Here is a 21,303-nt window from a genome sequence, read left to right as displayed (position 1 = left end):
CTTCTCGTTCAACCTCAAGGCAGGCCAAGAATGCTTTCCTGCCTCTCCCCGGGGCCCGGCACCTCGAGGCACTCGGCTTTCCGCGCTCCCACGCTCGCGCATCAACAGCTTAACCAGAAACCCAACCCGAGGCCCTGTTCACGCTTCACCGGCTGCCACCACCTGCCCTGTCGAAGGCCACAGCGGCGGCTGCTTTTAAAATCAGAATTAATGTTGCCTTCGGTTTCAGGGCACTTTTGACGTTCTCTGTCATTGGGCTTTGGAGATGCCCTTGAGAGGAACATTGAGAGTGGCCCAGACCCCAGCGGAAAGCAGGGGCTGAGGCTGGAACCCTGGCCTCCTGGCTTTAGCTGCAGTCAGACGGGGCACGAGCCCTTCAACGCCAGGGCTGTGGGCAGTGGTTTTCCGAGCTCGCATGAGGGAGGTGCCAGGGCTGGAAAGTGAGTCTAGGTCACCGCCCCGTCCCCTGGGACCACTGCAGGGCGCTCACCGTGCTGCTTGTCTCCAGGGTGACCTATGAGGATCCCCAGGCTGCCGGAGGACTGGCTTCTGCATCAGACAGTCGGAAACAGAGCTCTGAAGTGGTAGGTTTTCCAGCCCGTTTTTCTACCCGGAGTCCTCTGGAGGGGAAGTCGGGCCGGGTAGGGAAGCAGATGCCGGGCTGCGTTGGGGGCAGGGCCCGCTGGGGGAGACCAGCGTGAGAGCACCTGACTGCCTCACTGCGTCCGGGTGAGGCCCATTCAGCCCGCCCGTGGACCCAAGAGCGGATGGGCCCCGAGAGCTGGCAGCGTGCTCGGGCCTCCCTCCTGGGACGCCTGGCCCCAGAGCCCCTTCCCTTCCGATCTTGGTGGCCCCGAGCTCTCAGGGCATAGGTCTCCGTAGCCAGATGGGATCTGGCAGCTGGTGCACTGCCCTGGGGGTGGGCAGTGCTCTGACCAGACACGGGTCTGTACAAAGAAGGAGAAGCTCATCGGAGCCACATCTGGGCTGCTCGTCCGTCGTCGGCCTCGCGATGCAGTACCAACCCGCTAGCAGGCAGCGGAGGGCCAGGATTTGAAGCTGGGCCTCCCGGCTGAGGGTGGGTGGGAGGGGCCGTGGGGTGGAGGCCAGGAGGGCATTCTGGAAGGGGCAGCGCTAAAGGCAGAGGTGCTTTGAAGTGGAGGGAGGCGCTTGTTAGAGCCCCAGAGGGCAGCTGTGGGTTCGGAGGTTTCAGGTCATTGCCGGAGGAAGGATCTGTGTCTTGATGCTTCTCATGGGATCATCCCCCTTTTCACCTAAGGAACGTGTGTGGCAGTGTGTGAGTGAGTGTCTGTTTGCAGGGACAGAGAGGGGAGGGCGGGTCAGGGCCCTGGAACAGCGGAACCTCCTTTCAGGGTCCCCCAGCTGGGTTAGGAAGGAGCAGCGCTCATCTGCCCACTGGAAAGGGAGGTTTGCTTCCAGCACAAGAATTCCTGGCCTCCTGCTGCGCGTGTCCAAATGGGCCCAGGCCAGCACCAGTTTCCCCTAGAAGGCTCACCTTGGGGAAGGGACTTGGCCCCTCTGTCCTGGCTCAGCCAACTTGGTAGCCGGCCTGTGCGGCCCTCTGCACTGGCCACCAGGGGGCACAGAAGAGCCAGCCCAACCGCCTGGGTCTGAGCACCCTGCCTTTCCACACCCGCACCCCTACCCCAGGACTGGGACTCCTAAAATCTATGCATTGGTCATGTCTCTGTTTCTCCCATTACTCGGCCTGTCTCCCCCCAAACTCAGAGGGCATCAGGAGGCCGGGCCGAGGGCCCACCGGCACCTGCCCTCCGTTCTGGCCCCAGCCTGGCCGGCCACCCCATCCCTACCCCAGACCCACCTGGTCTGCTCCCCGCTCTGCCGCCTGGCCTGCCCCCATCCGCGCCAGGGTGTGTCCTGCCGCACCTCTGTCCTTACCAGTGTCTAGGCCTGGATCCATGTGCAAGAGGTGGCCAGCTTCCCGCCCTTCGCGCTTCGGGGTGTGTGGCTTGGCCCATCTCCCTGTTTTTAGAGATTTTGATGACTCCGGCATGAAGGCAGGCAGATCGCTCTCATGTGTACTGCTGCACGGGGGGAAGTAGGGTTTGTGGGCCCTGTGTGTGTGTGTGTGTGTGTGTGTGTGTGTGTGTGTGTCTGTGTGTCTGGGTTGTCTCTGTGCACACACACACGGACCCACGTGCACCCTCTGGCCAGGATTGCAGCTTCTCTTGTCCTGCATCCTAAACTGTGCTGACCTGGAAATGAAAACCGGGCCACAGGAGAGAAGGAGAACGCAGGCAAGGGGGCAGAATTGTAGCACCACACCGCCGGGCAGCCAGACCCAAATCGTGACTTTTTACATGCTTGTATCCGTTCAGAAAGGCCAATACACCCAAATTCAGCGTTCAAGTTAAGAGTTTGGAAAAAGAACGCACAGGTAACTGAGGAGGAGGAAAAAAGCAGAAATAAGAAAAAAAAGTAGAAATGACTTCGTGAAAGCTGGTTCTTTGAAAAATTGACCCTTTGCCAACCCCAGAGCCCTACTGAGCAGCAGCAGCAAGACCAGCCTCCCGTGAGCTCACGGAGCTCTTTCAGTGTGCAGGGATAGTTGGCATGAGTACTTGGTACCCTGTTGGGATTCGCGGTTACTAAATTTCTCTTCTCTTTTTCAGGCAGGTAAGGGGAAACATGCTGGCGGGGGGCGGGGGACGGCGGGTCCCATCTCCTTGCATACTGACGATAGAACAGCTCCGAACGGCGGCTTTTCTGTCCCCGTGATACATACTGTTGCTTTCTTCCTCCCGGGTCTTGCTGTGACTATTCTTTCTGGGACTTTTCTGTCCTCGGCCCAGAAGAGGGGTAAAGGTGGGCACTCTGACCTGGAGCCCATAGACAGCTGGCTCATAACCCAAGGAATGGTGAGAAGTCACCAGCTGCGCCGAGCCCCTGTCCTCCCCGGCGCTCGCCTGTGTCACCTGCTGAACCCTTGTGAGTCAAGACAGTACAAGGCCATTCTCTCCTTTCTGACTGGGCGCCAAATTTCCCCTCCTGCGTTTGTGCGATCTCCCGAAACCACAGACTTCCAGCCCCGGAAATGCCTTCTCTGGTTTTCTGCTGCGGTCCGTGCCCCTGGGCCTTAAGGGTCTGGGGGCATTTGTGGGAGTGAGGGGAGGGCTCCTTCCCTCCTTTTACTGTCTCTGGAGCTCTCGGCAGTATTCAGTTTTCCAGGATAGAGCACAAGTTCCTGTGGTTTTTGCTTTGAGGTGGGGGGCGTTGCTAAGAGAACGGACTCGAAAGTGTCTGATGGGTTGAAGAAGCCCCCTCCAGACTACGAATTTGGCAGTCCTAGGCTGATGGCTTTTTATAATGGAGTTATCTGTGTCCACTACATCCCCTGGAAGAATTTGAGACATCTTTAAGAGACACACACACAATGGGAGCAGAGTGAAAAGAAGACAGAGCCGGGGGGGGGGGGGGGGTTCTTTTTTTTTTTTTTTTTAAAGATTTTATTTATTTTTTTGACAGAGATCACAAGTAGGCAGAGAGAGTGAGAGGGAAGCAGGCTCCCCGCTGAGCAGAGCCCGATGCGGGACTCCATCCCAGGACCTTGAGATCATGACCTGAGCCGAAGGCAGCGGCTTAACCCCCTGAGCCACCCAGGCGCCCCTGTTTTTTTTTTTTTAATTCCATAGCCAACATACAGTGCAGCATTAGCTTTAAGCTGGGGGAGTTTTAATACCATAAACACATTTCTCATGCGGTAGAGCTCTTCCGCCACAGAGTCCTGGGTGGGTCTCTCCCGCCTCATGTGGTCCGGTGGCCCTGAGTCTGGTACAGAACGAGAGGGTGACCTCGTTCCAGGCCGCTCGCCTTGGAGCGATGATTTCATTCCGATTAAGCCCTGGCCCTCACTGAGCACCTCTGACCTAGAGCCCAAAGGTCTGGACGGGTTGCCCAGAAGGAGGCTGGAGAGAAACCGTGAAGCGTCAGCCCGTGGGGTGGAGCGGGGCAGACACTAGGCACACACACCGGGGGAGGACGCACGACTGCCAGCCGCGGGGTCATCTGCCTGCCACTCCGGCTTGGAGCTAAGGACCTTTGCATGGCCACACTCGGGTCCCAGCAGCAGGCACTCCATACTGCCGTGTTGCTGCACGAGACCACAGCAGCTCTGAGACACGTAGGCTTGCCCGGGCCCTTCATTGACTTCTTTAGGGACAGGCTGGGGCTCGGATCCCGTGTGCGGGTGACTTTAGAGCAGGACTCCGGGAGACCACGTCCACATCAGTTCCAAATTGGGAGGATCCAGCCATGTGTCCTTGTGCCTATTAATCCTGCAAAAAAGGATACTGCCCGTATCAAGTGCCCTGAGTGTGTCTTTGGCCGCTGGTGGCGCCTGCCTCTGCCCACACAGAGCCCCCGTCTTCCGCCCTGTCCCCGCATAGAGCTCCAGTCTCCAACTTCCCAGAAACAAGCCCAGCTAACAGCTAACCCCGTATCTCACCTGCCTGACTGCAGTGTTTTTGTTGTTTCTCTTACACAACGTCTATTAATTGCTTTGCCTTATTTCCCATAGTGTAGAAACCCTGAGTCTTTCCCAAACCCCCCCAAGTACAAATTCTTTACTTGGAAACTTTTTGTGCTATTGAATGAGACTGAAGGGCTTCTAGACCGTTCCTCCTATTTCGGTGGCAGTGGGACGCGTCACAGGGAGGCTTTCACAGTTCTCTGGAAAGAACACACCTGAGCTTTTCAGAAATTGCTCCTGTTGGCGTGGTAGATCAGACTCATGGGCTGCCTTGTAGAGTTGGGGCTCGGTCTCCTGGGACGCTGGGTGTCCAGATGACCAACACCGCAGTTAACCGTCCCAGATTTCTTGGCCATTGAAGAGAACCCTAAGAGGCATGGTGAGCCGGCCTGCCCTGAGACTGCTGATGTACTGTGCACCCCCCCCCCCGGCCCCACGCCCTCTCCACATGTGGAGTGCAGCCAGGAAGACCCCCTGAGAGGACTGTACGTAAGCCCCAAAAGGAGCCCCGGTAGGTTAGGGCAGTGCACTGCGGCCAAAGCCCAGGTTTGGGCCTGGGAGCGGTGGGGTGCCCTGCTCAGCCCTGGAGGACCCCCAGACACAGCAAGGCCAAAGCCACAAAGATGCCTGGCTGTGGCCAGGCCCACGGCGCCGCCCGTCCCGCACCTGCAGCCCGGCGAAGGACAGCGGACAGCTCCCCAGCGCGCATGTCAAAATCCGTCTCTTCTGGCACTCAGCACGCCAGTTTCTCTTCGGACTCTGCAGATGGGCCAGGCACGCCTCCCCGTTGCCTCAGCCGAGCCAGCCCCACGGGCGCTGGTCTGTGTGGGATGGGTGGTCCCGTGCCAGCTTCCTTTATGTTTCTGTCTTCGCATCCTTTTCTTTCTGTCCCCCTCCCCCAACACCTTCCTCTTCAGACCCTTGGACCAGCCTTCAGCTCTGGACCATTGCCCAGGAAGATGCTGTAACCGTGGCCTGGCAGAGGCCGCAGTCTCTTGGGGATCCGCTGGGCCCTTCTCGTTTCAGACGAGAACACTGGGTCCTCCCAGGGGCCTGGTGACAGGCCCAAAGCCACGGGGCAGTGACAGAGTCCATTGCCCTCTTCCCTGGCCAAGGCCTCTCCCTTCCCTTCCGTCGGTGCGGACGGGAGAGCTTCCTCTTCCCCCCTCCCCATTCTGCAGTTCCTGGCTGGGGAGCAGCGTGGGTGCTAAGTCCTGTAGTACCTGCGCTACTAGAAGGAACTTTGCCCTGCGGGCAGTCTCAAGGCGTTGATTTATCTGGGAGGTTTATATAGCTGAGGTATTCTGTCCAACCACGAGGGAATCAACCCTTGCCCTGTGTTCTATAAGCTTTACTCCTAGGTCTCCCCGTAGCTGCACGGGGATTCCCACCCCGAGGCCAAGTGCCTTTCTTACTGGAAGGACTCACTGCCAGCTGTGTACAGTATCGTTGGGCTTCAGAATTAGAAAACAGAAACCCTGACCTGGAAGTTAAGTGGTTCGGAGTCCTCGGTGGTGAAAACTAAGTATGACCCAGCCATCACCCTATTTCACAGATAAGGAAACTGAGGCCCAAGAATTGCCCAAGTCCCGTCCCCATTCCTGCTCTGCCTCTTCACCTGAAGACCTGAGGCTTCTTAGGGTAACAGAGGCTCCAGGGCGCCCGAGCGAAGAAGCAAATCCAGGGAAAAGTGATTTGCTCGAAAAATGATCTGACCAGCCCAGCCCGAGGGGCCCATCGCTGGGTGTCCTGGCTCTCGGGGCTTTGCCTAGAGGATGTGCTTCCAGAAGCCCACTGTTTATTTGGAGACGTCTAAGAGAAGGAGAAAAAGTGTTCCCATGATCCATCTTTTGGGAAGTTTTGTTTTGTTTTGTGAGGAGTTTCTCAAATGTCGATGTTTATTTTCTGAGTGTGCTGGGTTTCGGGATTAAGCCTCAAGGACGAAAACTGGAGCATGATACGCATCCTCGAGGGGCTGACTTTGGAACGGGAACAAAAATATTGTAAACCAAATCAGAAGGTTGAAGGCCCGTGACCCTTCATGGCTTTTTCTCAAGCTCCCACCACATGTCGGAAAGCTCTGCCCCTCAAACCTCCGTTTCTCCTGGATAGGCTAAAGCTGGGTCGGTATAAAAAACCGCGGTGCACACTCCCAGCCACTGTGGTTGGCCGTTCTTTCTGTTTGGAGATGCTGCTAACTTTCCAGGCTGTTTCCGGGAACTGGGCGTGGCTCACATCGTCCCAGACCAGGCATTCTGACTTAGAGCAGCATCAGGATCATGAAAATCGGCATCTCCTGTTCCACGAGCGTGTCAAGACAGAAGTCCTGCCAGCGAGCGTGAAATCAGCAGGTCATGCCCCGCGTGCCCTGCTGCCGTTTTTTGCTGTCGAGGGTGGCGGGGGCCGCCTTGGGTACCGTTAGCCCTTCCATGCCAGGGATCTGTGCCCTCCAGAGGGAGAATCACTTGTTCCTTGTCCCTAGGAGTCCTCTCAGGGTAATTTGAATTTGCCGTTTTTTTCATTGCAGTGTTAAGTTCCCAAGAAGTCAAATAAAATGACAACGTAGATAGACTCTTCCGGATCTGATCGCCGTTGGGCTTGCACCTTTACAAAGAGACCGCTGGGTCTTTAGTTAGGCCCGAGACCCGGGAAGCTACCCCAGGTGCCTGGAGTGAGGGGCTGCTGCCGCGCCAGCTGTGGGCGCACGGAGCAGCTGCAGGATCGCAGACCTGCCCGGTGCGCTCTGGCAGGCTTAGGGGTCCTCGCTCTTCCTCACACCGCAAAGCCCGTCAGCAGCAGGTTTCGGCCTCCAGGAGTGGCTTGGAGAAATCTTTGTTCTTTTCCTTTGTAAGGTCGTGTTATTTTTTAGATTTGGCAAACACGAAGGCAGTCCGCTGGTGGCCTATTTTACTAGGGTACCCTTACCCTAGATTGCGACGCTGGGGGAAGCCAGCCATAGACACAGTGCTAGTGAATTTTCTGGAAATAGCGGACTTGGGAGCTCCTCTTGCCTTCTAGCCAAATGCAGGTTTCAGAATCACTTCTCACCCCTCTCCTGCCCCCCCAGGCTTGGGCATGGCTGGGCCAGGCCTGGAGACGGCTCAGGCACCCGTGAGACATACCTTCGTTGGCTCGGAACCCACCCTCCATTGCTCCCCAGTTCTCCGTTCTCCTCCCGAACTCTTTCCTTTGGTTCCCGAAGCCCAGCCAGCCCTTGAGAGCCAGGGAGATGGGCTGAGACTCAAGGAAGCACCGCATTCCAGGGCCACTTCGTGATTCTCCCCTGAAGACACAAAGCCGACCTTGGTTATCAAAGCTCTAGCTTACACCCGTTTCTGTTGGCGAGAGACGGGCCTGCTGTGAGCCAGGCCTACCCAGTCCCCTCCTCCCACTCACCAGTGCACCGGGACACAGTCCGAAATACTCCAGTGCCCGCCTGACCACCTGCCCCCCCGCTCCGGGCAGACGGCCCATTGGCCCAGTGACGTTGGAGGGGGGCCCCTGGTGTCTCCTCTTGTCACCCCTGGGGTGAGGCCCGACAGCCAACATGGGGCCCTAACCCTGTGAGTTCAAGTTTAAAACCATCCTACAGGACCAGTGCGTTTCCTGAGACAGAAGGGGCTTTGCAACCCCGGGCTGAGAGTAGTCAAAAAGTTACCATTTCAAGAACGCGTACCGCTGCCCCCCCTCCCCACCCGGTCAGCCCTGCCCCCGCATCGCTCCCTCATCTCCTTGTGGCTGCCTTGTGTTGCCCGCATCTGCTCTGCCAACGCGTTTTTTTGCTCTGTGTACGTTTTGGTTTCGTTTGGGGGTGGCTTTTGACGATTTCCTTTGTTCGGTGTTCTGTCTCCCCTCACCTGGCTGTGGGGCTGCCTGACCCGCTGCTTGCCGCCTCCATAGATCCCCGTTGCGCAGCCGTCTGTCATGGACGACATTGAAGTGTGGCTCAGGACGGACCTGGTGAGACTCGACTTTTCTCTATCGTGCGCGGGCTGTGGCGAGGCAAGCGCTTCTGACGACGGGCCGGGGGCCACCGGCTGCTCCCCCAAGGGGTGGCGGAGGAGGGTGTCCAGCCCGCTCTGCTCGCCTGCCCTCCTGCCCGCCCCGGGCTGTGGCTGCCCCCGTGTACCTGCTCCGAGCAGGGCTCTGGCTGGCTCCAGAGCACACACTTGTCCCCCGTTACTGTTCTGTAGCTGCTGTGTGTGTGCTTTGGTTTTTTTGTTTTGGGTTTTTGTTTTGTTTTGTTTTGCTTTTTGGGGGTTTTTTGTTGTTTTTGCTTTGGGGTCTTTGCTTTAGGGGTTTTGGATCTTAGCGGGGTTGATTTTTAATTTTTTTTTCCTTTTCATGTGAAATTCTGCACAGATGAGTTGGGTGTTTTGTTTTTGCTTTTGTTTTTCAACTTACCATCATTCCCACTTCCCTAGCGTCTTCTGGTATCTTGGATTTAAAAGAACCCTTGCCCTAGAGACTGTTTAGCCGCAGAGCTAGGATAGGAAGGTGAGGACATCGCGCACCAGGCAGTGGCGGCAGGTCCCAAGAAAGGAGGGCTGTGGTGGCTGGTTCCTCCCTCTGCTGCTTACAGAGCACTTCCCTGGCCGCAGAGTGGGGGTTGTGGGCCGGGGGGCTGACGAAGAAATGCACTCTGGGAGGGGAAGCGGCTTGCCCAAGGGCATGGCTGGGCAGAGTCCCAGTCCTGGAGATAACCTCATCTCTTCTTTCTAGCTGCCGCCTCTTTAGGGGACCCTGTCCCCAGAACAGAACATCTTTAACCACAGGGTTGGCCTGGCTGGCAGGGGGCTGCTGACTTGCCCCACTCCTGCACCCCAAGGGGCCACCTCCCCACAAAGCCAGGCTTTCTGTGAAACACTCATTGCCCAACAAGGCAGACACCCAGATGCCTTGCCAGGGAAGGAAGAGAATCCCCCAGACCTCTTTCCCAAGGGAATGCCTGGAAGAGAAATAGCTCGTCTCCCAGAAAGAAGCAAAGCAGGAAGGACCGAGGCCTCCCCCTCACAAGGGGGGCCCGGGGTTCAGAAACGGGCAGGGACCCACCCAGCAAGGCTGAGCACCAGGTCATGGCAGAGCCAGGAAGGAAACCAGATCTCCTGGCCGAGCCCAGGGCCTGGACCACTTCCCTATCCCGCTTGCTTCCCTGTTGCTGTACGGCGACTTCACAGGGACCACTGCATCCTCCAAGCAAAAGTCTCACCCACCACATTGCTAAGAGCTCTCAGAGCTTCCGTGGCCTCTTGGGGACTGGCAGCAGGTGATGGAATCTGGGCCACAGGAGGCTGCGGGACACGGCTTCTGGGACGGCACTCCAGCGGCCAGAGACTGGCTCCTTGTCAGCCCTGTGCCCGGAGCTTCGTGGTGCTCTCGCAGTTCCAGCCGTGGGCACAGACATGTGTTCCCAGAACCATGTGGCTGCGGAGTGAATGAGCACCTGAGGGGGCCCTGGGCACGCTTTGGGCTCAGCCTCCCTGAGACCCCTGCTCTGGGAGAGTGTAGATGGGTGCGCGGCGGCCTGCTCTGGTCCCGTCCGGAGCTCAGCCCAGAGAGCCAGCCTGCGCCCTTTTTTTTTCTTTTTTCTTTTCTTTCTTTCTTTTTTTTTTTTTTTTTAAATTTTTCTTCCTGGCTCTTCTGGAGGATCAAAGCCTAGAACTACTTGGTTTGGGGTTTTTGTTCTGTTTTGTGTTGGTTTTGCTTTTTGGAAAAACAAACGTCCAAGTCTCTGCTGGGACAGGCAGTACTGACTATTGCGGAACTCCGGGAAGGGGAAATGGGAGGGTTGGCTGAACCCGTGTCGCCAGGGTGGGGCCCTAATGCTGTTCTCTCTGCTCCTCCCGCAGAAGGGCGATGACCTGGAGGAGGGCGTCACGAGTGAAGGTACGACCTGGTCAGCACCTTGACAGCTCCCCACCCTCCGTGGGTTCCTCCTGCCCAGGGCTCTTGGGGTGCACAGGGGCCAGCACCCACGTGGTCTCGGGCCTCTCCTGGTGCCCATCCGTGCTTGGCCTGGCATCCTCTGCCAGGGGCTGCTCTGCTCTGCCCCAGCCAGGCCCCGTGCTGATGAGGGGAAGTTTCAGAGAAGGTCCCAGAGCTAGTGACAAGTGGGGCTGGACGGCCATCCAAGGTCAGCACAGCCCCCAGACCTGCAGTCCTAACCAGTTTGTCCCTCCCCCACCGAATTCTTAATCCAGTGGAGATGAAAGATACATGGCCGGGAGTCCACAGGGCACAGAGGGCACTTCTCAGGCCTGGCGTCCTGTGACCTCGCTTCTGGAGGCCAGTGGCCCCCTTCCTCCTGTACCACCTGCCGGCAGCCAGGCTTCCTGTTTGCCTGGGAGGCCACAGAGAAGGGAATCAAGGCTGGGTCTTCAGGCAGCCGAGGGCCCTGAAGCAGCCCCTGCGCAGGCTGTCTGCTCCCCTGCCCCTCCCCGTCTCCTTCCCTGGTAGGCAGCCCAGGGCCAGGGCGGTGAGGGTGGGGACTCTCACAGGGGTGACCCCTCTTGGCACGGGAAGGGGACTCCGCGGGGAGCAAGGGGGATGTGGTCCTTTGAGCCTCATTGCGGGCCTAACCCCCTACCAATCCTGGCGCTTGCCCGGGGTTTTGTATTGCAGAATTCGACAAGTTCCTGGAAGAAAGAGCCAAAGCTGCCGAAATGGTCCCCAGCCTCCCCTCGCCCCCAGGGGAGGCCCCGGCCCCAGCCTCAAACCCCTCTGGCCGGAAGAAGCCAGAACGGTCAGAGGACGCCCTCTTCGCCCTGTGAGCTGGTCTGCGGTTCGGCTCCCCAAACGGCAGGTCATCTCCCGTCTCCCCGGTCCACACGAGGCACTGGCCGCCCCTCCTATCTCCAGTCCCCACGTGGTCCTGTGCCGCTGTGTCTCCATGGAAATGCCCCGCGTTTGCTCCCAGGCCTCCCACTAGTCGGGACCAGCTTCCGCCACCTTCTCTCTGGGGAGTGGGACAGAGCCACGGCTGCCGGAGGTTCCCACGCCTGCCCCCGCCCCTCCTGCCCACAGGCTCCCTCTGCCCGTGTGTCCTCCCTGGAAAAGCAGGCCGTGGGACCATTTGCCGAGGAGACACCTGGACGGTCTTGTCTCCGGTCCCCTTCCCGCAGAGAAGGGGGTCGGACCCCAGGCCCTTCCCCCACACGGCCCGCCCCTGCCTGCCTCAGCGGGTCTCCTTGGACCCGCCTACCCTCCCAAGCCCCTGTTCCAGAAAGGGCTTGTCTGCACCTGTGGGCTTGGTCTCCCTCCCTGGAATGCTGCTCCCTGACGCGTGTCACGCTGTGGCACTTGGCGTGCTCGGCACTTTAGAAGGCTGTGTGGGTGCCCGTGGGTGAGGCCTCTCGTTCTCTTGACCCCCTCTCCATCACCAAGCTGCTAGCCCAGGCCCCCGGCCACGCTGGCTCAGCGGCTGAGCCCGGGACCAAGGGGGTCCCATAGGCTCCTGGGGTGCAGAGGGAGAGCCAAGGGCCGTTGCGAGGACGGCACGCACCCCGCCGATGGTGGTCACGAGGCACGTGGGTTAGCCCCGCAGAGAGAACACTACCGGAAGCCAAACCGGCCCGTGCCCACCACGCGCTGCCTCGTGCAGTTGTCCCCGTGTCCCGACAGTCTGCCCTCCTCCCCCTGCGCCTACCCCAGACCCCCCGCTGCAAGCCGACCCGGAAGGCTAACGCAAGCCCGAGGCTAACTACACTTGCTTCCGTGACTGGTTCCCGGCCACGGCCAAGGTGCCCGAGCCAGCCTGACCCACCCCTGTTCTGTGGTTGCCCAGAAGGAGGACAGCTCTGTGGCAGCTGCTTCCGGCCAGCCCGCGGCTCTCTGGGGCCCGGGTCGGTGTCCCCGTGTGCGCTGCCCAGGTGTCGGGCCGGCATGCTCGTGAGCCGTGGTGCCATCAGCCCTTCCCCCCGGCAGCCGGAGCAGGGAGCATGTTGGCGTAGGCCGCCTCGACGCAGGCCAACACGGGTGCCCTGGGCTCTGGGAGAAGCATCTGGGCTGGGCCTGGACACCTCCGATGCAGGGCGAGGCACCTCCCGGCCCAAAACCCCTTGGCCAGGCGCGCGCCACAGCTTCCCCATAAGAGGAGGCCTGGGGTCTGGCTGGGGGCTCGTCTGGCAGGACCAGCTGGGGAGGTCACACTCCAGTCCCTCAGGGGACATGCAGAAGCTCCTCCTCGGAGATCAGAGCTCGGCCAGCCTAACTCCAGCCCTGCCCTCCCGGGCAGTCAGGACCGTACCCTCCCTCTTCCCCCGCCCCTGCGCCTCGGGCCACCTGCCCCTCTCTCCGCAACATGGCTCACACGCAGAGCCCCCCCCGAGGCCTGCTTGCATGGTCCCGCGTCTGAAGTCAGCTGTCTTGACAGGAGCTGCAGAGAAGGTGGCCAGCATGGTTCGGCTGGACCCAGTGGCCCAGGTGCCCGCCGTGTGGCCCAGTCTGGAGCACTTGGCTCCGTGAGAGCCGGGGGCCCACCTTCGTAGCTGGGCCTTGGGGGTCAGTTCTGGGACAGCCGCCAAGCCTGGCTTCCTCTGAGGGGAGAGCCAGCCTCCCTGCCTTACAGGAAGGAAAGTCCCCACAAGAACGGGGTCGTGAGGGGAGAGGGGGTCCTGGCAGTGAGTGAAGCTGAGGCCAGCGTCTGTCTGGGGAGACCGCGGCACAGCTGCTCTGTACTCGGGGCCCAGAGCTGCCCCCCAACTCCGCGCCAGGCTTGGAGAGACCAGGCCAGCCCCGTGGGGGTGCTGGGTCCTGTGAGCTGACAGGGAGGTGCTGGTCTCCGCAGGGAAGTGGTACTCGCCTTCCCGGCCTGGAGCTGCCCCTCCTGCTGCCGCACATCAAGTCCGGAGGCAGAGCCTGCCTCTACCTGGAGGCCGAGGGGACGCTTGAGGCCTGCCCAGAAAGCCAGGTGGGGGCCCCGGTGGCCTTAAAGGGGTGCTGCCCAGCCCTTCCTGTCCCCAAGGCCATCGGCCCCTCAGCCACAGACTGCTGGCTGCCTTCCACCTGGGGAGCACAGGCTCCCGCTTGGAGGGGAGCAGAGCTCTAGCACGTGAGCTGGCCGGAGCCTGCGCCCCAGGAGAGGGAGACCCTCACGAGCCACCAGCCTTTCCACGAGTGTTAGAAATCACAGATACAGTGTGTGCTTAATGACACTAAATTATTGCTGGGATTCCTTATAAGCACTAATTATACCTGATTATAGGTTAAAATATTTATTTTGTCAAAATATTTTCTTGGGGATGTGTTGAACCTTTTCTGTGTTCGTTGTGTGCTAAGACGAGAAAACTCACCATTGCTTCCCACCTGCCTTCGGGGCCAGTGGGCAGCAGTGACCCAGGGCCACGGTGGGCTTCTGGCTGGCCTGCCGCAGAGGGGTCCCTGACCGGGAGCCCCAGACACCGAGCCGGCCGCCTGGGGCCAGGCTGAGAGGTGACCCGCCTGCTTATCTGTGCAGGGGACAAGGGCTTTCTCTGAGCTGACAGGGCTTGTGGCCGGTGTGGGCCAGAGGAAAGGGTGACTGTTCGTCTGTCGTCTGTCCTCCTGTCTTTCGTTGTCAGCCCCATCCGTGTGAGCGACCGTGCTGTCTGCCGGGGCTTGCCGCCCTTCCCCTGCTCCAGAGCAAGGGGGCCTGCCCTGCCACGCAAGGCCCCCACCTGGGAGAAGGGTGGCAGGGACGCTGGATGGCTCCGGGGCAGCAGGCACCCGGACTCGGCCTCCCACACACCCGCCCCTCCTCTTCCTGCTGCCCACCCCCACTTTGCCTTCACATACAGCCGCTTCTGACTCAGTGCACCCAGCCTTCTGGGTGGTTTGAGGGCGACTGTGGGCTCGCTGGGGAAAAGCTGCCACCAAGAGTCCTGTGTTCTCAGCCCGGCCACCGTGAGCCTCTCCTCCCTGCGCCGTCAGAACACTGTCCACCCCGTGGGGAGCAGCGGCTCCAGCACCACGGCTCGGGGCGTGTGCCCCTCCAGAAGACGCCCCTTGAGGTGCCCGCCTGTCCCAGTGCCCACCGCCCATCCTTCCGGTCCGTGGGGTCCCCGCCAGGCTTCCCCTGCAGCCAGCAGCCCTTGGGGACGGCTCTCAACCCCAGAGTCCTGCTCCCATGTGTAAGAGCTCCAGGCTTTCCTGGAGAACAGGGGACGGATGTTTATTTCCTACGGTTTGCACTTAATTTGTGAGGGTCTCAGGATCGTCGGGGGCTACCGTGAAGAGAACTGTGTTGCGTCTGTCGTCCAGCTGTCCCCGGAGTCTGGCGTTGTGTCGCTGTTGTGCGTTCCTGCGGGCAGAGCCGGGTCTGGAGGGCGGGTCCGTGCGCTCGAGCCTGAGCGCGTCCACCCAGCCACTGGCTCTCCTAACAGATGTTGTCTCTCTAGTTTGGGTTCTTGCATGTAAAATACTCCACAATAAACAAACAGACAGACAAACTGTTCCTCTGTGGTCTTTGTGGAGTCCGTTCCGGACACTTACTTTCTCTAAGCCGGGGCCGCCTTGGGGTCCCCTAGAGGGACCAGCTGGCGGGGGAGCTTGCTCCGCTCTCCCCTGAAGCACGCCCGGGCTGCCGGAGCAGGGCCGGGGGAGTCTGGGCTAGAGAAAAATCCCCATGCCTGTCTCAGTTCGGCTGTCCTGGGGCACAGCCTGGTTTGGGGGTGTTGCTTGTAGCAGCGAGAACCTGCCACGGCCTCTGCCTGAGAGCTCTCGCAGGGCCTGGGGCTATTCGTCTGTCTCAACCGGGGTCCCAGGCCCTCGGCCCTGCCCAGAGCATGCATGCCAGGCCTTGAGCCACAGGCCTGAGCCACTGCCTCAGCCCCCCACCACCGGGCTCCCTGGGCTTGGCCTGGCATCCTCCAGATTACCCGCACAGCTTGGGCTGGGCACTGAATTTGAGAGCCGCTGCTCTGAGGACCCCCCCCCCCAGGCTTAGGAACTGCTTTTTGAGATAAGATCCACGTAGCCTGTACTGCACCCTGTAAAGTACACGATTAAGCAGCCTATGTTTTTTGTTTTTAAGACTGTATGTATTTATTTGACAGACACAGCGAGAGAGCGGAAGCAGGCTTCCCGCCGAGCAGGGAGCCCGATGTGGGGCTCGATCCCAGGATGCTGGGATCACGAGCCAAGCCGAAGGCAGACACCTGACGACTGAACCACCCGGGCGCCCCTGTTTTTTGCTTTTCTTAAGGAAGCTCCACACCCAGCACGGAACCCGGCGTGAGCCTTGAACTCACGACCCTGAGATCAAGACCTGAGCTGAGGTTGAGTAGCTTCACTGAGCCACGGGGCGCCCCTGGGTAGTTTCCAAGTTTGCCGCGGAGCTGCACAACGGTCGCCATGACCGGTTTCAGCGCGTTTTCAGCGTCCCACGAAGCAGTAACCAGTTCATCTCCACACCCCACTTCCTACACCCTCCAGCCGCTCTCCCTTTGAGAAAGATTTCTGGGGGCACCTGGCTGGCTCCGTCTGCGGAACATGCGACTCGTCCTTGGGGTCATGCGTTTGAGCCCCATATTGGGTGTGGAGATAAAAAGGAAGGTTTCTGTCCTCTCCACCCGTCCTGGGAGCTGGCCGTCCCTGCCTGGGGTTGCTTCCGGGCCACGGTCCTCTGGGCTGCAGGCCTCAGCAGGGCCAGGGCCCCGGGGTCCTTGAGGGGTGCAACGTGGGGGCCGCGTGGTGCCTGCCTCTTTTCTGCGCGACTCAGAGGAGACTGGGAGCCCTTTGATCCTTACAGGTTTGAGGATGGAGCTCTAGTGTGGTGGACTCATCAAGCCGCCAGTGAACCTGGGAAAACTGCAGAGACAGGGCTGGGAAGGTCCTCTTGCCCAAGTTTTCCCAGGCCTCGGCAATGGGGGCCAGCGCTGCAACTGGGACCTTGGACCTCCTAGGCCAGGGCCGTGGAGGGGTGGGTGGCACGGGCCGTCCTGACCTCCTGGAACAGCAGCCCCTTGGGAAGGTAGCTCAGTAGGGGGCTGCCTTGCCTACTGATAGGAGGCCGGTGGGACCCTGTTGGGAGGCCACTTGGGGACCATCACCAGCCCAGGTCAGAAGCAGCAGGACAGCTCCCTTGAGCCAGTTGCCTCGAGGGGCTCTAGGGACCTCTGCGAAGTCTCTGCCTGTTTCTGGCCAATCAGAATGGGACAGAGGCTCCCACACCAGGGGGAGTGGGGGGGGGCTCTGAAGTGTGGGTGACCCCCAGTCCCCAGTCCCGGTGACTAGAAGCCGTGGATCCTGAGCTCTGCTCCTGCCCTGTGGCGAGCGGCTCGGCCCTGAGGTCAGCACCGTGGACTTGTCAGGGCACTTCCAGCACCTGATCCGGAGACCCTGCTGTGGGCCAGGCCGGCGCCCGAGGGGAGGGGCTGCTTGCATCCTGCCCTTGGAGAGCCCACAGCCTGTTCAGTTCCCAGAATCAAGCACGCTCTGTAGCCAGGAAGCCCTGGAGCCCTCTTCCAAGGCGTGCAGAGTGGGGGAGCAGCCAAGGCCCAGAGTAACTGAGCTGCGTGAAGTGGCAGTGAGCAGGCCGGCCACAGGGGAGGGAGAGGCTGGTGAGGCAATTCTGACCTAACAGACAAGCCTCCTGGGAGAGACCTCAAGATCCCGGGCAGGCATTTGCCAAGACGCATTTCCACAGTCCATTAACAGCTGTTCCTAAAAACGAGGGGTTCTGTGGAGAAAGATGTTTGGGAAATGCTAAAGTCATGGAGCGTCAAGATCTCTTTGTCCAAGATAAAGGGAGTTTGTGGCCCAAATTCCTCATTTAGAGATGCCATATTAGAACTTTTTTTTAAGCTGTGGTAGAAAGGTATTGGATTTAATCAGGAAGAGGAATTTCTTGGGTTATGGAACTGAAGAGTTCTGATAGTTCAGCTTCAGGCATAGCTGGATCTAGGTGCTTAGGGATGTGGTTGGGAATCTGCCTCTGCTTCCTCTGGGTAGGCTCTTCCATGTGGTTGACAGAAGGCTGTCTGCAGCTCCAGGCTGACCTTCCACTAGCAGAGAGAGGGGACTGCTCTCTCAATAGTTGTAGCGAAGTTCCTGAACCCACTCTGAGAAAACAGACTTTTGGCAGAGGGGGCATGAAATCTGAGGAAACAGGGCACCGGCTGACTCAGTCCGTGGAGCTTATGACTCTTAATCTTACGGTTGTCAGTTTTAGCCCCATGTTGGGTGTAGAGATTACTTAAAAATAAAGTCTTCAAAAAACTATATCGGAGGAGGCATTAGGTGGACTGCAGTGTGGGTGGAGATGGCCAGAGATGGCAGTGCACAATGAGGGGCGGAGACTTGGACAGAGACAAGTTTCTGGATTCCTCCCTCAGTGCTCCCTCGTCAACCTTTGGTTGCCTCCCTTCACCGGAGCCTGGGAGGAGCTGCTTTCCAGCAATAGTTGGCTTCCCCAGAGATCTGGCGGGCACCATGCGGGAGCACTGTGGGTCTTATCATTGCTTACCGCCCCCCTGCTCGCTGGTCACACTGAAGCACCCGGAGGAGAGGCTTCTCCCAGCCCACCTCTTTTCCAAGGAAAGGGTCTCTTTAGGGTCCCCAGGGACCAGGGGTGGTCAGAACAAGAGGACTTGAATAGGCATGAGTCACCCAGAAATTCCAATTTATTTCAGAGGACCCCCTACCAGGTCTTGCCCTCAGAGGAGTCTGGCCAGGGCCTCCAAGCCCAGGCCCTCGGCATCCCAGGAAGCAAAATCTCTGCTGTCAGCACTGGGGGGTCAGTGGGATATTTCTGGAAACTGGGTGGACTCCTCTGCCCGGTGCCGTCTCCCCGCTCCACCCCCATGTCTGCTTTAAGAGCGCCCTACCAGGGGTGGCAGGCTTCCCTGCAGGTCCCGGAACGAGTCACTGGTCCTCTCTGGGGTATACTCCCCCATCTATAAAGTGGGATTACAGGTGGTCAGCCCAAGACCCACAGGGGCCTTTTTCTTGTACTCATTTACGAGTGGAGTAGTCTAGGTCTGATACCCGGGGACTGATGGGGACAGCAGAGATACCACAGCCCTGGCTAAAGGGGCACACCAGTTGCTGAGCCCGGTGTGGCTCAATACTCCCATTTTTCAAGGAAAGCCAGAAATCCAGCCTTCAGCCGGCATCTCCTACATTTGACAATTAATTCAAAATCGGAACCCGTGTAGCACTGGATTTGGCAGGTAAAGGTCAAGTGATGTCTGGGGTCCCCATTCTCCCTACTGGCACGTCAACCCACCCCATTCTGTGATTCCCGTTCAATCTACACCTGGCCTCACCCCAGATAGCTGGTTGACCCCCAGGGGACCCGTGCCCCCCTCATTCTTCATTTCCGTCAGCTTCACCCCTCACAGCGCAGTGGAACCGGTGGGCCCGCCAGATCTGGGTGGCGTGTCTATTGAATTGACTCCTTGATGAGCCCGGAGGTCACCGCCGTGAGTGAGCGTCTTTGGGCAAAGCTGACCCAACAAGCTCAGAGAGGGCTAGAAATAATTTGCCCAGCACACAGCAGAGGCTCACGCAGAACGAGAATACAGGGTCAACGAGGACTAGAATCATCTATGTCAACAGCGATCTGGTTCCACCATGTCCAGAGAGGGGAAATGAGGCTGCAGCCTTTGGCCATCACCTGGCAGGTCGAAGCTGCCACGGAAATGAAGGATAAACCGGCCGGCAGGGTTGACGGGGGAGGGGTCTCAGCTTTCTCCTGGTCAATGCCCAGGGTGGCCAAGCCCAGGCCTCTCGCCCAGCGCCAGGAGCCCCGGCAACTCCAGGGCCTGGCCCTCTCCGTGCCCTGAGCTCTGCCGAGAGCAGCCTGGGGAGAGGCCAAGCGGGCCTCCGGGCCGGACACCCACCCAGACGACCCGGAACCCACAGATGCCTGTAAGTCGCTGAGGCGCCTGGACAAGTGGGGGGGGCACCCCTCCTTCACGGTCGGGCCACCACGCGGAACCCCCTCCGGAGCTGGGCGCGTCCCGAGAGCCGAGGGCCCAGCCCGGGCCAGGGGGCGGGGCCGCCCCAGCAGGTGCCTGGTCTGGAGGCCGAGCAGAGCCCAGCTGGCCCCAGGGGCCCGGACCCGCCAGCCCGCACCGCGGACCCGCCCCCGGCTCGAACGGGCGCATGTGACCCAGGGCCCGGCTCGCGGGAGTTTCGCGCTGACGCCGCGTCACCCCACTCGGGGCCGGGCGCCCATTGGCTGCGCCGCGGCCCGCGGGGCGGGACTGGCCTGGCTCGGCGCCCCAGCTCCCCCGGGTCTCCGGCCGCCGCCCGGCCCGTTCCTCGGGCTGTCCCGATCGTGGCCGTGACGAAATCAGGCGACAGCGCCGCGCGGTCGTGGGGACGTCGCCTTACGCCCCGTGCCGCGGTGTCCTCGCCCGTCGGACCGAGCCGGTCCTCCGGGCTGCTGGGGCGACGCGCGGGCCCTGGGCGCGCTCCGACCGCTGCCGCGGCGGCCGCCCCGCCGGCCTCGCTGGGGGCCAGCCGGACCCTGCCCCCGCCTGGGCGCACCGGGGCAGAGGGGCCCACCGCCACGGCTTGCACCCCTCGGTGCCCTCGCGCACACCCCCTTGCGTGAGGTCAGGTCACGCCCGCCAAGAGGGACCTGGGGGGCTTGTTTGGGGGTCTCCGTCTCTTCAGGGGGAAGAGCCACCGGAGAGGCACAGCCGCCCCTTCCCCATCCCTCCCCAGCCTCGCGCTGAGAATTTCCCTGAAGCAAAGTTTTGCCTCTTTGGCTGCAAAGATTTAAAAACCCAAGTATGCCCCATGGCATTTCTGGTCTGGGTGGCAGTGCTCCCGCTGGCCCTGCCGCACCCTCTCCCCTCACCTCTACACTTACAGCAGCTTCCTGACTGAACCACGCTCCTCACACACAGCGAACGCTTTGAAAGGGCAGTGGGGCAGGTCTGCTGGGACCACCTGACCTGCCTCTGCAGACTGACTGCAGGAAAGCCTTTTCTCATTTTCCAGGCCAGCAGCTGAGACTCAGAAAGAGGAAGTGACAGGTTCCGGCTCACACAGCCAGCAGGTGAAAAACCAGACCCGCTGCCCCACTCTGGAAAAAGTGGTCTTTAAAGGCCCTACTCAGCACCTGCTCCTCTCCCCACTCCCCTCCCTGGGAAGGGCTGTTGGGATTCTCAGGGAAGTCACCAGACTCCCAAGGCCTCCTGGGTACTTGGCTCGTCCTTGGGTGGTAGGGTCTGGGGTAGCGGGACGGGATGGTAGATGGCCGAGGAGAAGCCAGGTACGTGTGTGCTCCCAGGAGAAGTTCATCTGGATCCCTGGGTGGGTTCCCAGAGCAGGGCCACTTTGGGGGGAGATGTGGTTTGGAGACCCCCATGGCTCCTGGCCGCTCCTGTTCTGGGTAATTTTCCACAGCAGCCACTTCCGGGAGGGGAACAAAGAGAGCTGCTCCTGCAGGCTGAGCCCCTGGGAACTGGGCCTCCCAAGTCCTCTCCTGGCCAAGGCCCCGCTTTGAGAGTGCAAATTGCGCTCCCTCAGAAGGCGGGGCCAGACGGGCTATGTCTGCAGTCTGAGCACGACGGTGTTGGGGATGGCGTGACTCACAGGCCAGGGGCTAGGGGAGACTGGGGGCATCTAGACCTCCAACGGGTCTTCCTGGCTGCCCTCCTCCAGGGGTGCTTTTGTCTGCTTGCATCATTCCAGGGACAGGAAGCTCACTGCCTTTCCAGTTTCAGATACTCAAATGTTCTAGTTTATCTCTGTGTTTATCTAGTTTATCCCACCTAGGTGGGACCCTACCCCCCCCCGCCCCCCCCCCCCCCCCCCCCCCCGCCGCCTAGCTCTGTCGGCCTTCTACAGGGCCCAGGGTT

General features: G+C 60.2%; 2 protein-coding genes across 8 annotated transcripts in view; both read left to right on the top strand.

Annotated features, from left to right (window-relative positions):
* The window catches only part of TOM1L2 (target of myb1 like 2 membrane trafficking protein), a 115,650-nt gene extending 100,715 nt beyond the window's left edge, over positions 1 to 14,935 (top strand). For 2 of the 7 annotated variants that reach the window (XR_006815802.1, XR_006815797.1), the window contains 6 exons: positions 509 to 584; positions 2,835 to 2,900; positions 8,411 to 8,470; positions 10,360 to 10,396; positions 11,132 to 12,895; positions 12,932 to 14,935. Coding sequence is in view for 1 of the 7 variants with exons in the window: in XM_045983741.1 (XP_045839697.1) it covers positions 509 to 584; positions 2,835 to 2,900; positions 8,411 to 8,470; positions 10,360 to 10,396; positions 11,132 to 11,280 (388 nt within the window). In the remaining 6 variants the exon portion in view is untranslated. Of the gene's footprint in view, positions 1 to 508; positions 585 to 2,834; positions 2,901 to 8,410; positions 8,471 to 10,359; positions 10,397 to 11,131 lie in introns of all 7 variants that reach the window. The other 5 variants (XR_006815803.1, XR_006815801.1, XR_006815799.1 and 2 more) reach the window with 4 other exon arrangements.
* LOC123929317 (collagen alpha-1(III) chain-like) lies at positions 12,905 to 21,264 on the top strand. Its single transcript, XM_045984843.1, has 6 exons — positions 12,905 to 12,969; positions 13,077 to 13,128; positions 13,296 to 13,418; positions 18,829 to 18,841; positions 19,384 to 20,049; positions 20,441 to 21,264. The coding sequence occupies exons 1-5, from the start codon at positions 12,905 to 12,907 to the stop codon at positions 20,046 to 20,048; spliced, it is 918 nt and encodes a 305-aa protein (XP_045840799.1). The 3' UTR covers position 20,049; positions 20,441 to 21,264.
* The last annotated feature ends 39 nt before the right edge of the window (positions 21,265 to 21,303 follow it).

The sequence above is a fragment of the Meles meles genome, chromosome 18 (genome assembly GCF_922984935.1).
Source record: "Meles meles chromosome 18, mMelMel3.1 paternal haplotype, whole genome shotgun sequence".
NCBI lineage: Eukaryota > Metazoa > Chordata > Mammalia > Carnivora > Mustelidae > Meles > Meles meles.
The sequence above is the reverse complement of the archived record's forward strand: the minus strand, read 5'-3'. Positions and strand labels throughout refer to the sequence as shown.

Coding starts and splice junctions, on each gene's coding strand:
- LOC123929317 (XM_045984843.1), top strand. CDS start 12,905: ATGGTTCGGCTGGACCCAGTGGCCCAGGTGCCCGCCGTGTGGCCCAGT. Junction 12,970..13,076: donor AGTCTGGAGCACTTGGCTCC/GTGAGAGCCGGG, acceptor CCTGCCTTACAG/GAAGGAAAGTCCCCACAAGA. Junction 13,129..13,295: donor GGGGAGAGGGGGTCCTGGCA/GTGAGTGAAGCT, acceptor TGGTCTCCGCAG/GGAAGTGGTACTCGCCTTCC.